This window comes from Erythrolamprus reginae, chromosome 3 (assembly GCF_031021105.1).
Source record: "Erythrolamprus reginae isolate rEryReg1 chromosome 3, rEryReg1.hap1, whole genome shotgun sequence".
NCBI lineage: Eukaryota > Metazoa > Chordata > Lepidosauria > Squamata > Dipsadidae > Erythrolamprus > Erythrolamprus reginae.
In genome coordinates this window covers 198,665,078-198,680,872 of record NC_091952.1, presented here as the reverse complement: position 1 = coordinate 198,680,872, position 15,795 = coordinate 198,665,078, and the positions used below count along the sequence as shown (strand labels likewise).

General features: G+C 35.2%; 1 protein-coding gene across 1 annotated transcript in view; it reads right to left on the bottom strand.

Annotated features, from left to right (window-relative positions):
- The window catches only part of LAMA1 (laminin subunit alpha 1), a 123,349-nt gene that overhangs the window by 76,485 nt on the left and 31,069 nt on the right, over positions 1–15,795 (bottom strand). The window contains exons 5-14 of the mRNA XM_070747567.1: positions 12,746–12,925; positions 11,274–11,363; positions 9,041–9,158; positions 7,896–8,074; positions 7,178–7,283; positions 5,932–6,092; positions 4,729–4,869; positions 2,386–2,559; positions 1,670–1,771; positions 193–404 (exon numbers count right to left, since the gene is read on the bottom strand). Of these exons, the coding sequence (XP_070603668.1) occupies positions 193–404; positions 1,670–1,771; positions 2,386–2,559; positions 4,729–4,869; positions 5,932–6,092; positions 7,178–7,283; positions 7,896–8,074; positions 9,041–9,158; positions 11,274–11,363; positions 12,746–12,925 (1,463 nt within the window). The remainder of the gene's footprint in view (positions 1–192; positions 405–1,669; positions 1,772–2,385; positions 2,560–4,728; positions 4,870–5,931; positions 6,093–7,177; positions 7,284–7,895; positions 8,075–9,040; positions 9,159–11,273; positions 11,364–12,745; positions 12,926–15,795) is intronic.

Genomic DNA, 15,795 nt, shown 5'->3' with positions numbered 1-15,795 from the left:
TTTGTCTGTTATTCTTTTACATTCCCTCACACTTAATGCTATTTAAGTAAAAAAAATTGAGAATCTGATATTATCCCATGAAAAATTAGCCCTTTGCCCAAACTTTTGAATTTTTAAAGAAAAGAACACATTAAATGCTCTTGTGATTCTTTTGGTATGGTATACAATATATAGAACAGAACTTTACATTACCTATATACAGATTTTTCTGCAGTGTTGTAACTGGCCCGAAGTAGAATACGGGTCACATTAACTAAAGCTGTCATTAGGGTGTCTCGATCTATTGACTTCTTTGTATTAAAATCGACAAAGTTTTCAGAAATAAGGTGCACTGTACTGGAATATTCCTCATACGGTTGTAAAGACAGCCCTTCAGATCTTGTAGACAGAATACGCCCATTGCCCTGGAATGACAGGTATTGTTATTTTATACATTTCTAAAAGTATAATTGGAAATTGTTTAAAATTACATCTAATGGAAACCATACCAGGTTCCCAAGATTCCTCTTTTCCCCAAACCCACTCTATTTACATTTCTTTTAAGAGTACAGTATGTAATATGTTTTGAATCTGAACTGTTCTTAATGGAAAACATCAGTTTCAAATGCCATATATCTTTATCTATATGTCAATTATATTGGAAGTACATCAAGATTTGAAAAAAAGAAGTATGTTTCAAGTGGAAAAATCTTCCACTTTCTAAACATCTGCTCAAATGGAGTGTTTGGGATTTAAAATATTCTGAACAATCCAAATTCAAAATCTTTTGCACACTATTAATTTCTTTCAAACCATCTTATATTATTTTCCAAGTTTAAAGTAATATTAAGAAATGGCTAGAACATGAATTTAAACATATTTTCATGGAAATAAACCCACTTAGCCATAAAATCCACTTAACATCTTTACTTCCCATCCAAACAAAGTTTCAATACAACTGAAATACACCATGATGAAGAAAACACTCTTGACTTTAAATACGATGCATTGACAGAGTAAATATCACCATGTTTATATATTTTTCAATTTTAAAGAAAATTTTAAAAACCAAATTTCAAAAGTCTGGATGTTAGAGGAAGTCTCCAAGTTCATTGTTGCAAGAGTATCTTTTCTCAACTCTCCACTAAAGGACCATCTGCAGAAATTCAGAAGACCCTCTAGTAAGCACTTCCAGAAGAACAAGAATTGCTACCTGAACAAGGAACTACAGCTAGTCCTTGACTTATAACAGTTCATTTAGTGACCATTCAAAGTTACAACATCACCAAAAATAGTGACTTATGATAGTTTTTCACACTTACCACTTTTGTAGCAGCCACGTGATCAAGTGATCAAAACACTTAACAACCAATCCATATTTATGACCATTGCTGTATCCTAAGAGATCATGTGATTACTTTTTGAGATCTTCTGCCAAGCAAAGTCAATGGGGAAACCAGATTCACTTAACAATCAAATTACTGACTTATCTACTGTGGTGCTTCACTTAACAACTGTGGCAAGAAAGGTTATAAAATGGGGCAAAACTCACTTAACAGATGTCTCACTTAACAACAGAAATTTTGGGTTCAATTATGGTCGTAAGTCAAGGACTACTTGTACCAAGTCAGGAACTTTCAGAATATAGTATATACTTTATATTTTCATACTTTGAATTTAATACAATTACCTGGATAATAACATCGACACTAGATACCAAGTCACTATCTGTACTGTCCATGGGAATATCGTAAGACATGGTATACTTTAAATATCCACCAAAGGCAGTGAGCTGAAAGCATAAAAGGCAAGAAATCAAAAGTGTTATTTTTTATCTTCTTATTTTAACTTCTTATCTTATTTTCATTTGGCAATATAAAATTTTGTATCAAATGAGATAGATTTCACCTTTCTAAGATGTCTTATTAAATTATCTGTTAAAATGCTAGATTAAACCCAATCTATTTTTCCCTTACATAAAATCATAAACTTTCAAAAAACTGATTCTTAATTTTGGAAACAACTGAGGTGCCTAAAATTGTTTAACATCTAAATTGTATCTTGCCACAGTTCTCTGAATATTTCTTAAATCAAATGTTTCCTGTGCAATGAGTAAATCATAAATATAGACTTGGGAAAACAGCTACTATATTTAAATGTACATTCCTTTTTTTGCATGATGTTTGCATCTTAATTCCAACACCAATTTTTTTTTTGGCAGGCAGAGGCAGAGGTGACATACATTCCAGATATAACTTTAATGATTCCCATGTGGTAGGATTCCTTGGAAAAGGTGCCTTATGCTCTTTTAAATATTACCTTATATACATAATAAAATGAAAATACAACACAGAAAACTTTATATGTACATAGAACATTGAAAAAAAATTCCTCCAGACTACTTACCTTATTTCCAAGGTATGATTTAGGTGCAGACCAATAATAAGGAGGATTTAGTACTTTTCCAACCTCAGTGTCATTAATACTTATTTGATGAGATTTATCAAATTGACCTTCTTGAAGTTGCATAGATTTTGAAGAATATAGAGTTGTCATCTCCCACCCCGTCATAGAAGACACCTTAATAAAACAGGAAACATGATCAAGCATTTAGAGAAAGTGTGTGATTGTGTGTGTTTTGCTTTAGCTAAGCTCTATTTTTATGTTATTTTATTTGGCCCACGATATGATATTGTGTTATGGCTGAGTAGTCCAAGCAAAACGGAAATCACGAGATATAGTTTTTCCCAGTGAAAGCATTAAAATGCTTTATATAAGAATGCGATTTCAGAATAGCTGTTTATGAGGGCAGTATAAAAAGTATGAGGGTCATATGTAGTATGCCATGCATAGATAATGCTTCTCTACTGGGACTACTAGTAAACTGAAAAGGCTGTCCATCAGAAGTACTAGAGCATGTGTCTCAAACTAGCTGTGTCATTTTGCTGTTATGTAACATTTTCATGCCCCCACCCTCCTTGTCTTTGGTAAATTACTCAAGACCCATCTATACCGCCAGGCAAGGGGGAGTTGAGACACCTTTCCCCCAGGCTTTTTTTATATTTATGTTTGGATATGTATGTGTTGTTTTCTTTTTAAATATGATAGGATTGTTATGTGTTTTTTAATATTAGATTTGTTTTCGCTAGAATATTGTTTTTATTGTTGTTGTGAGCCGCCCCGAATCTTCGGAGAGGGGCGGCATACAAATCTAATAAATTGAATTGAATTGAATTTTCCCTTTATGGAGCTGAGGTGGGCGTGGCCTGCATGTGATGCATCTGGCCTCTGGCTTGCCAGCTTGACACCCTGTACTAGAGATAACCTAGGAAGGTTTAGACACATCTTCCAGAAGATGCCTCATACTTGTACAGGCTTATACATTTAAATCAATTCATAGTAATATATGAAAGTAGCAGCATATGTAAGTTACCAACTATACCTTTACAAAACATATAAGAGCGTATTATACCTGTACAAGCATACCAGCCAATTATTCCTGTACAAAATAAACAATGTTCAGATCTTGCTAGAATCAAACCACTCCAAACTAGATTGCAGAAAATACGACTTCAGCAATAGAGTGATCAACACCTGGACTTACCTGACTCTGTGGTTTCTTCCCCAAACCCCAAAATCTTTAACTTCAGATTGCCTACAGTTGACCTCTCTCCTTTTCTAAGAGGTTTGTAAGGGGCATGCACAAGCGCACCATTTTGCCCATCATCCCTGTCCTACTACCCTATTGTCTCCTTTTATCATTACTTACTAATTATGCCCTGCTTATACAAGCTACAATCATATACTGTACTTGTTTGATTAAATAAATAAATAGAACAGAACAGTAGCATGAACAATATTATAGCAAAACCTGCAAGATCAACATGTAATGAGGCCTCAGTCATCACTAATTGAATAATAGGTGAAACAGCCAGCCTGGTATATATTAATAAAACTGATTAGAGCATGGGATGAGGTTTTACCCTTTGAGAAATGTGTCCAGACAGGATTTGAGTGGGGCCCCACTCAGTCATATCTCCTAGGCAGGGTGGTAGAATATTTATTAGAGAGTGGCTTCCCAGGCTTTCCCATACTTTCCTGTTTGTGTTCCTGACATGTAATGCTGGTATACAAACAATCCCCTACCAGAAAACACTTTTAACAATTTTTAAACAAATATTATTGCAATACTCACTTGCAAAACTAAACATTTTAAATTACTAGTACAGTAGTACCTCTAGATACGAGTTTAATTCGTTCCAGAACCGAGCTCGTATGTCGATCAATCCGCATCTCGAACGAATGGCTTTAGACTTTGTTTTTCCACACCAATATAACCAGAAGCAAGGATTCTTGCGCCACCTAGTGGAAGCTCGGCTCATATCCCGAATTTGAGCTCGGGTGTCGAACAGAAATTTCACTCGCGTCGTGGCTCATAACTTGGAATACTTGCATGTGGAGCAGCTCGTATCTAGAGGTACTACTGTACTTAAAATGCAAGCATCTCTTTTACTTATCTAATAGTGCTTGATTTTCAATAGGGAAATTTTATGCAAACCTGTACCTTACTTTCAAATAGTATCTCTCTAGATAATTTGCTGCTTTCTATAATTTAAACTAAATTTATAAAATTTAGAAGTATAAATTATGTTTTTCTCATTTGGAATCCAATCCTTTTACACCTAAGTTTTTATTTAGTGAAATAATTAACTGAGCAAATTAATTATGGGATATGAGTCAATATTATACCTTAGTAGTGGACCAAGGAAGACTTTCACACACATCAGAAACACCAAAACAGAAGCATTCAGTGCAACCCTGTGGGTTTCTTTCTTGGAGATTATAGAATCCAGATTTGCAATGGTCACAATTTTCTCCTTCTACGTTTTCCTAGGAACATAATCAGAACCAACGTAACGTAAAACGTAGTTAACAATTTTACCATAACATTTTCTAGGACTTTTCTTCTGAAATGCAGTATTGAGTGGAACATTTTCATCCCTTATATATCAATAAGTACTTGTATTTTATACAAAGAATGTCACATGACAAGCAAATATACCAATCAACAATATTGGCTATGAATAGGGAGGCTGCAAGCTTCCACATAACTGCTAATGTCAAATTCAAAAAAAGTCAATCTACTTCATGGTCACCAAAATGTCAATTCTTGCCATTATCATTTTTTTGCTTGAATTTCATTCAATCAGTTTCTTATTTTGGCGCTTACAGGCTAAATACTGAAATGAAATTTCTTGAAGCTTATAAAATTATATTAGAACATCATCTTCATTATAGATAGTAGATTTTTGCTTCTCAGTGTGGGTAAATGTGACTGGTTAAAAAAATCAACTAATATCCTCCCAAAGTTATCTTAATTTAGAATTGCTCTTTCCAAGCCAAGTTTTACTTACAGAATCTGATACATAATTTTGCTAATGTAAGATGTAATATACCTGTATCATGAATCTTAATGTAAATCCCCATCCAGGACATTTTTGCTAAAATTCCACTTAATTAATAGTTATAATTATTAGTCTACGGAGAGGGGTGGCATACAAATCCAATAAATTATTATTATTATTATTATTATTATTAATTATTATTATAGGATTGCTATTTAGAGATAATTTTCCCATAATAAATAAATGGACAAGTTTCCATTTTAAAATGTATTATTATAAAATTTTAGTACAGTGGTACCTCAGTACTCATTGTTAATTAGTTCCAATGATGAGTACCAAACAATTTTTCCCATAAGGAATAAGGTAGTGAGTCACAAGCTAGCCGACATCTCTAAGTTCAAGCTTATACATTAAGTACCAAACAAACAATAAGTATGAGGAAATGTTTTTCACATAAAATGCATTTAGTACCAAATTTGATGAGTTGCAAAGCAATTGAGTACAAGGTACCAAGGTATAGTAAACTAAAAATCAGAGCTGTACTTACTTTGCAAAGACAAGGTTCAGTACATGGATCATCATTGATGCTGCCAACGAGGCTACAATTACAACGTATGCAATTTGGATAACCTTTGTACCCAAAGGCACAATGGTCACATTTTTTTCCAGCATAACCTTCCTTGCAGTGACATTGACCAGGCTGAATACCTAGAAAAAATTAAAACAAATAGAAGAAAGTTGCTTATTCTTCATATAGATACTAATAAGATCCAAAGAAATTGAATTGAATTTTAAGTTTGGCTGTTTCTTATGCACCCAGTACAGTGATACCTCGTCTTACAAACCCCTCATCATACGAACTTTTCAAAATACGAACCCGGGGTTTAAGATTTTTTTGCCTCTTCTTCCAAACTATTTTCACCTTACGAACCCGCCACCGCTGCTGGGATGCCCGACCTCCGGACTTCCGTTGCCAGGCGAAGGTTCCCCTCGTTGGGAAACCCCACCTCCGGACCTTCTGTTGCCAGCAAAGCGCCCGTTTTGCACTGCTGGGATTCCCTGAGGATCCCCTCCATGGGAAACCCCACCTCCGGAAATCCGCGTTTTTGCGATGCTGCAGGGGAATCGCACCAGGGGAATTGCAGCATCTCAAAAACGGGCACTTCGCTGACAACGGAAGTCCGGAGGTGGGGTTTCCCAGCGAGGGAAGCCTCAGTGAAATCGCAGCAGTGCAATAACGGGCACTTTGTCTGGCAAAAGGAGTGAATTTTGGGCTTGCACACATTAATCGCTTTTCCATTATTCTCATGGGAAACATTGTTTTGTCTTACGAACTTTTCACCTTACAATCCTCGTCCTGGAACCAATTAAGTTCATAAGACAAGGTATCACTGTACCTGATTTTGAAATATTGCCTATACCAGTGCCTAGACCATGCAGAGCCATATCTGTTAGCACACAAGCCATTTCCCTAGCTCAGCTCCAACATATATATGTGTGCCGGCCAGCTGGTTTTTGGCTCGCACAGAGGCTCTGAGAAGGCATTTTTGGCTTCCAGAGAGCCTTGGGGGGAGGGCGAAACATGAGTCTAGTGAGCCCACCAGAAGTTTGTAAACAGGCTGTTTCTGGCCTCTTGAGGACCCCCGGGGAGTGGGGGAAACTGTTGTCGTCATCCACAGGCATTGAATTATGGGTGTGGGCACTTGTGCATGCACAATAGCACACACCCATGCTCTTTTGGCACCTGAGGGAAAATAGGTTCACCATCACTGGCTTAGACCATTATCTCTTACCTCTTTGGGGGTCAGCATGATTATTATCCTTAACACAGTCAAAGCCAAAGGACCCAAATAAATCACATTCACATGGACGGCAAGGATTGTTGTCATAAGGAGACACCTGGAATATTTCAATTTTTATTAATTGTTTGATGCTACTGAAAATGAATTCTTGTTCCTGTTCAGGAGTATATATGAAAACATACATCTCAACTGGCAAGGATGATTAATTATTTTCATGGGATGAGTGCAAGGCAAAAATTAGATAAATGCAATGAGATAAATGAGATAATGTTCAAACCAGCCATTATGGCAGCGGGAAGCACTCTGTATGTTACAAAAATGAACACAGATTTATTTTTTAAAACATGACCATCTGTACAACCCTGGCCCTATGGCTCGAGTATGATTCTGTGGGGAAAAGACACCATATGCAGTGGTCCCCAAATTTGGCAACTTTAAGACTTGTGGACTTCAACTCCTAGAATTCTCCAATATATATTTATATTCACATTCATATTTATAGGTAACAGGCACAATGATGCAAAATATACACAAGATACTATTTTTACAAATTGTTTTACATGGCTGGACAACTTCCTAGTTTTTTCTCAACAACTGAACCCTTTCCATTTTCCTTTCAGTATGAATTCACATGGTTTTAATCACATATTAAATAAACTTTTAGCATTGTTTACAAGTAATGATATACAATATTTTAAAATCCTCTTACTTTTTGTGGTCTGTAGTAACTATCCCTACACATATCACAGTTTATTCCAGTGGTGTGTTGTGTACAATTTATACATACTCCACCTCCTTTGAATTGACCAAATATGTTTATGCTTTTTTTTTCATCTGCTATACTCTGGTCATAATAACAATCTTCTGTTTTGTTGTGACAGTTGCATCCTAAAAAAAACCCAATACTCTTTTAGTGTGTGTGTGTGTGTGTGTGTGTGTGTACAAATAAGTGAATCAACCAGTTAAACAAACTGAACACATATCCTACACACAAAATTATCCTTTTATCTAACACTCAATATTAAACATTGATGGAAGATTTTAATCTTCTATTAAAATACATAATCACTTTATTATCTCGGTGGCATAAACAAATAAATTGGTCTCCCATCTTTCACTAATCAAAATATCGTTATTCATACACCTTATATTAAAAAGGAGTATTGTTTGTTTGTTTGTTTATTTGTTTGTTTATTTATTCATTTATTAGATTTGTATGCTGCCCCTCTCCGAAGACTCGGGGCGGCTAACAACAATATAAAAAGACAATGTAAACAAATCTAATATTAAAAATAATCTTAAAAACCCCAATTTAAAGAACCACTCATACATACAAGCATACGATGTATAAATTCTATAAGCCTAGGGGGAAGGGAAATTTCAATTCCCCCATGCCTGACGACATTATGCTGCAAGTATTTAGTATTCCCAATTTTATTCTAATAAAATTATTTATGACGTCACATCTAATTTTCTAGAATCTAATTTTCTAAAAAGATTTATATCTAACATGAGGTGTTCCGTTTAATAAATGCATTCTGCTCCTCAAAACATATTAGATACTGGATTATATCTTTTATGTAAAGATTAGAATGAAAATGAAAATTATAAATATCCATATTTCACATGAAATACAGTAATGATTATTTATGGTCCAAAGAAATAATTAAAATTTTATAGGCTTTACAAGCTTGGTTTAAATTTTACAGCTCATAAATTTTGAGTGTTAGAAATACTTATGCATAATTAAAAAGAATTCCCTTTGTCAAACTCATGGCTTTAGTGATGGATGGATTGCTTATCTAATCAATGAAGTGGTGAACTTTAAAGGATCTGTCATTTAGTGCAACATACTTTCACATTTGTTGCCAGCAGAAATAGTTCCAGGTCTCCATGGTGCTTGATGGTAGCCAGGACAACACTCATCACAACTTTCACCACAAGTATTGTGTTCACACTGGCACTGTAGTTTCTACATGAAAATAAATTATAATACAATTCTATTACCAATCACCCTAAAACAAAACTATTTATTACAGATTTAAGAAATACACGAAATATCCTCTAAGTGTTTAGGCTGGATAAATTCTTGTGTATACTACAGATTTGTACAAAACCTTGGTGTAAAATCTCATCTATAAGGTTATAAGAATCCAATGAAAAAGCAATGTTACCTCAAGGAACTGATACACACAAGTAGTTCAATAGTATGAACAAAAGAAAAACAAGAGAGATAGGAAAAGGAAAAGCTTATTTTAAAATCTAGATTCAACAAACAAAGCTACTTGATGATGCAGACTGATTCTACAAGGTGCAAATGGAGATATTTATTTAAATGTATATGAAAAATTGAATGACTTAATAAAGAATTGGAGAAAGTTACATTTGTTTCTACCCAACTTGGTTGTTCTGAAAAAAGTGGAGCAAAAGTTAGTATTTAAAAGACAGACTATATGGATAAAAGGGCTTGAAAGCTGGGAGAAAAATCCAGCAGAAGATAATATGCCAATGTAGTCATTAAAAAATATATTTATTGCTTCAGTTCTTTGCTTTTCTGGTTCATTAGAGCTGAAAACAAAATTCCAGATGATATCTGTTTTTACCACTGGTTTTCCATGTATCAGAAAACCAAAACATTCCTATATTGCATACTAGTATCTAAAATGGCATGTCTCTGTTTAGTCTCATGGCTTGTGACTTTATATATTTCATTAAACACCACTTCTATATTATTTATCTGAATTTCACCTGTCCATTTCCTGAACACTGTCCTCATTCTATTTTATTTTTACTTACACAATAATAAAACCACTTATTTGCCAGCAAGAACTAAAAATCTGTTAAATTTCATGGTCTTAAAAATCCAATTCTCTGTAACAAGTCAGTCTTAATTTACCCCATTTCATCTTTATCTGATACTCTAGGTAACGCATATTCACATATGGTGCATGATTGCAGATAATTTCAGCATTTTGTAGAAAAAGAGAGAGGTAAATTTGCTAGAAGGCAAAAAGCTAATAATACATTAAAGCATAATACAGAAAGATAAACAGTAGTATATATTTCATTTACAAAATAATTTCTCAGATGCTTCAAGCAGTTATCTATGAAAATAATTGCAGAAAAATGTGAAGAAGCTTTTTACAAAATCTAACAAGTTTTAATGATTCAAGTCTTAAACAAGTTTGCACAAGGCAGTGTGCTTGTGCAATGCTTAGGCGTTGTTAACACTTGTCATGTTTGCACAGCTGTTTACACGCAGATGAATGTGTACACATATATATGAATGTGTAGCTGCATAAACAAAGTAGTTTTATTTCATAAGGAAGATATCCAGAAAAGGAAACATAATGCATTTGAACTGCGCCTATACAAGTAGCATATTTTCTTAATACCTACTTAATGTTAAAGCAATCTACTGGACTTATATTTTTATTCCTGTAAGCTTTTTTGGATTTGTATATAGTTGTTCACTGATTTAAAAAACCATCTAGTTCATGTAAAATTAATATGATAGAAAGCAAAGAAAAATGACAGTAATATTAACATTTCAATAAATAGAAGACAACCACATGATCTTTCTAACAGTGGTTCTCAACCTGGGGGTTGGGACCCCTTTGGGGATCAAATGACTGTTTCACAGGAGTCGAATAAGACTATGGGAAAAGACAAATTTCCCATGGTGTTGGGAACTAAAGCTTCTATTCTGGCACCTTGGAACATATTTTAGCAATCCGACCAATCAGGCATTTACAATGGGGGGGTCCCTCTGATCTTCCTGCCAATCAGCTTAAAGCTCTGTTGGGAGAATTGGCGCTAGACGTATGGTTGGGGGTCACCGCAATATGAGGAACTGTATTAAGGGGTCATGGCATTAGAAAGGTTGATAACCTTATTAATAATCTTGATTTTCAAAAAAACACATAAATATAATAAAAAAGTAAGTAAGTATGTAAGTATGTAAGTATGTAAGTATGTAAGTAAGTAAGTAAGTAAGTAAGTAAGTAAGTAAGTAAGTAAGTAAGTAAGTAAGTAAGTAAATAAATAAATAAATAAATAAATAAATAAATAAATAAATAAATAGTACCTTTGTGTCTTTATCCAAAGGACAACTTCGAGCATGGCCATAGCAAATGCACATGCCTCCAACAGAGATGTCTTTTATTGAATAGTAATACTAAATAAAGCAAAGTTTGATTCATTAAGTTTAATGCATTTAACACAATAGGTCAATATTCATTAGAAAATAATGATGCATAAATATTTAATTATAATTTTTTTTCAAATCCAGTTTATAAATTGCAATTGACTTCAGTTAGAATTTACATATGAGGTTTACATGAGAAGGTCTTCACACTCATATACACACACACTCTATACTGATCAATCAGGGCACTGGAGACATATTCTTATGCTAGATCCAAAAATCTCTACAAAGAACATAAAATGTTTCAAGGACATATGTATACAACACAATAGACAACACAATTAGTTACCATGGGCAAATAGGCAGCAATATAAATTTAATAATAAATAAATAAATAAATACAACACACTATATTGTATGTGATCAGATTTACATATGTTCAAAGAAAGTTTAAAAATTAATTATGTCTTCCTTCTCATAGAAATGTAACAAGACTAGTCTTAGCATGGTTATGGCACCTGTTAGGTTAAGCTGAGTGTGAAATAGTATTAAAGCCTTCAGGTTAGGAGTGTCACATTCTCAACCTGCAGGCCAGATGGGTCATATGCTGGCCATGCCCAACCCCACTTTAGCAAAGGGGAAAAAGTCACAATTTGTCATGGGATGACCGCTGGCCCCTCCAGCAGCCAAATCAAATGAGGAGGTGGTGTGGGCACCTGAGAGGCAACCTGAGAACTCCGAGGGGGAAAACAGAGAATGGAGCTGGCAGAGGGAGAGAAAGACAAAGGCGAACCCTGGACCATCTGTCAGCCTCAGATGAATAGTCAACAGCCCCCAGATCTAGAGGTGGCTGGTGAGGAAGAGGAGGAACAACTGGGTCCAGTGCCTAAAACGCGGATGCACAAAAGGCAGAGGAGAGCAGTGGAAATAGCTGGGCCAATCCTTGAGAGCCATTGCTGCTAGCAAAGCCCAACCCTGGTTCCAGGGATAAAAGGCAGGGGGTGGAGATGAGTAAATGTGGCAGACAGCTATTCATCTCCCTGCCAGACAGACTGGTTAGTTTGCAGGGAGACAGAAAATTTTTGATGGGGCTGCTGGCGATTCTAATAAAGGAATTATTGATTTAACTACAGAGTGTTTGTCATGTTTGGGTAGCTGGATCAGAATAGTAGCCCATGTCTCATTACATCACCGTATACACTATTTTAGCATATTAGTATATCTCAGCACTTCTAATTTCCAGGAATATTATTTTAAAAGCACCCTGCAAGACAACGATAAACAAGCGTCTTATTTTTTCCATGCTGAAAAATTAACAAGTGCTCTGGATCTTAGCCTATTTTAGGATAAATTCTATCAAGGCAGAGATATCAGGTTTCAAACACACTGATAAATTAACTTCACCTGCTTACCCTTCTTGTAACAATAGGATCAACATCTTTAGGATCATGGTGACTAAGGGTCATGAGATCAGCATTAAGAGTCCTTATCCGCTGCAATCGGAGACGGATATATCTTGCAGAGGTAAACTGGAGTAATGTTGATGAAGGGTCATCAGCACTAGGTCTTCCATTGATCAGTGACGTGTGTATCTAGATAATAAAACTAATTTAATTATAAACACATTGCCTACTTTTATGCAAAAATAATTGGTATTTCCCCATTCATAGGCTTTTGTAGGAATTTAGAATAATTTACCTGGGTCAATAAGCTTATAATCATGCTGAAGTTATGGATTTTACAGGACACTAAATATGCTTAAAGAGGTACAAAAACAAAACAAAAAAGGCTTATGTTTGATAGCAAAGCAGGTCCAAAAATGTTTTGTGAAACTTGGGCCAAATAGTGCTTTATTTTCTTATTTACAGTTTGTTATCCTTCTTGTGTATATAATTATCTTGTGTATAATTATATAAAATTACTTTTTCTGTGTCTCCGGAGAGGGGCGGCATACAAATCTAATTATTAATAATAATAATAATAATAATAATAATAATAATAATAATAATAATAATAATAATAATAGCTTAAGAGCACAATAACAGAACTGGTCCAAACTGCGCAAGATTTACCAGATTCAAATTGTATTATTCTATGCTCATTGAATACTTCCTCACATACACACATCTCTTACATTCCTTCTTAAAGATGTTGAATCAGCTGTCTGTATCTCTTACAAATGTTTTATTTCTGTGGGGAGATAAACTCTGCCAAGAATTGACCTCCCCGGAAATTTCTAACTCACAATCCTGACAAATTTCTGCTTTAGAAGTTTGAAAAAAAAACACAAAGATCAGCAGTCCTTGATCTGTTACTAACTAACAGAAAATCAAAGAAATAAACAGTATGGAAATGCAATCATGCTGAAGTTATGGATTTTACAGGACACGAAACATGCTTAAAGAGGGATTCTGAACTTTAAAAATATAGATTAAAAGAAACTCAGCAACAATCTACAAGACTTAAGGACCCCACAACAAAAGTGGTACCTCTACTTACAAACTTAATTTGTTCTGTGACCAGGTTCTTATGTAGAAAAGTTTGTAAGAAGAAGCAATTTTTTCCATAAGAATCAATGCAAAAGCAAATAATGTGTGTGATTGGGGAAACCACAGGGAGGGTGGAGGCACCTTCTTCCCAGGAGATTCCTAGAGAGGCCTCACAGAAGCTTCTCCCTGCCTTTTCTGGTTACAGTTTCAGAGGCTCGGGTTTGTAAGTGGAAAATGGTTCTTGAGAAGAGGCAAAAAAATATTGAACATCCGGCTCTTATTTAGAAAAATTCATAAGTAGGTAGAGGCACTACTGTAATGGGAAAGGGAGCTTAAGGTAGGTAACAATTCCTAAAAAGAAGGCACTAAAACCGGAACTGGAAAAATTCAAGAGGGAAAAAAAGAGGAATGGTAATAGAAGCCCACAGCTCAAAAAAGTCTAATGAAAACTTGACAACAAATGACATATGTGAAATTAAAAAAGGGACTAGTTACTAAGACTATAGGCTAGAGAGGTGATGTCACTAAGTTAAAGCTCAAAATGAGCCAAGTTGTGTGCAGAGCATATTTTTCCACATCCCTTTAGAAAAATTGGATATTGAAAGAATCAGTATTTTCTTTTTTTGTAACAAAATCATGGAATGTATTCCATCTGTGCATGTGTTTGCATGTGTGTTTCTGTTCTCCCCATCTGTTACATCTGTATTTGTGCCCAGGGAAGTTCAGAGAGAGTTATAGTTAATGACCATTCACTGAGCAACTATTGAGAGTTATAGCAACATTGAATGAATGTTACTGCTGATCCTCAAAGTTCTGGCTGTTGCAGTGTCCTTATGTTCATATGATCTGAATTTGGGGACTTGACAGCTTGTCTGCACTTACAACCACAGGAGCAATTCAATGCCCACAACTTGCTGTGAACTGCACAGCGCACATGTGAAGCACCCTGGACAACCAATCTGTAGAATTCAACAAAAACAAGTAGAGGGCCTGAAGATAGATTTTGCTGTTACCTGCAGCATCTCTACCCCTCACTGAAGCCTGCTGAGATGCAGAACATGCTCTGGACCTTCAAGAAGCCTTCATAGCCTCTACTTTCACCCATGGAAACACTACAACCTCTCCAGCTTTGCCATGCCTCCCCATCCTGTCCCACTCCCTTACTCCCTTTTTGGGCCTAGTGGTCTCCCCTTGGTAGATGAGACTTCATTGCCCTGCAGGGCTTGGTGTTTACATCTCAGAGCTGGACCCTCATCCATTGCCTGAATCCTTGGCTAGCAGCAGCAGGATGAAGACAATGAAGTTGACAGCTGGATTTTTGTTTAAATAACTTGAGAACTTAAACCTGCCTTCTCCTACTTGGATGCTCTCCAGATGTTGACTTTAATTCAAAGAATTCTCCATGATATAAAATCTGTCTGGAACATGTAGACACTAATTCCATCCAACTATAAAAAGTTCAAAGTCAGGAAAGCATTAAACCCAGTTAAAATCTACTAAAATTTCCTAATATGCTTTATTTTAAATTTCTTTCAGTTATGAGGATTAGAACAAATATTTCAGCTCAGGAACACCAGAAATAGCCAGCAATCTGATATCTTAATTTAATGTTGGACCATGCTTGTAACTGGGTCTAAAGAAGTAATTTAACATTTACTAAATTAATGTTAGTAGTGGTTTTAGTTCCAAACACATACTCTTTAAAGAAAAATTTTAGATTTCTTTTCCAGTAACTCTGTTCCAAGGTCAGAGTTCTATCTGCTGGTATATAAGGAAAAACATTCATTGCAGGTTAGTTTTCAAAGCACAATTTCCTTATAACATGGGTTGCTTCTCTGATCTATGCCAGATAGCAAGTATGAATAGAGCTGCTTAAAAGGAATAACAATCAACTGTTGACCTGCCAATGCTAGCCCTTTTGATCAAGCTCTCCTTGAAATGATGCCAACAATTATTCAGAGTTCAAGCTGCAT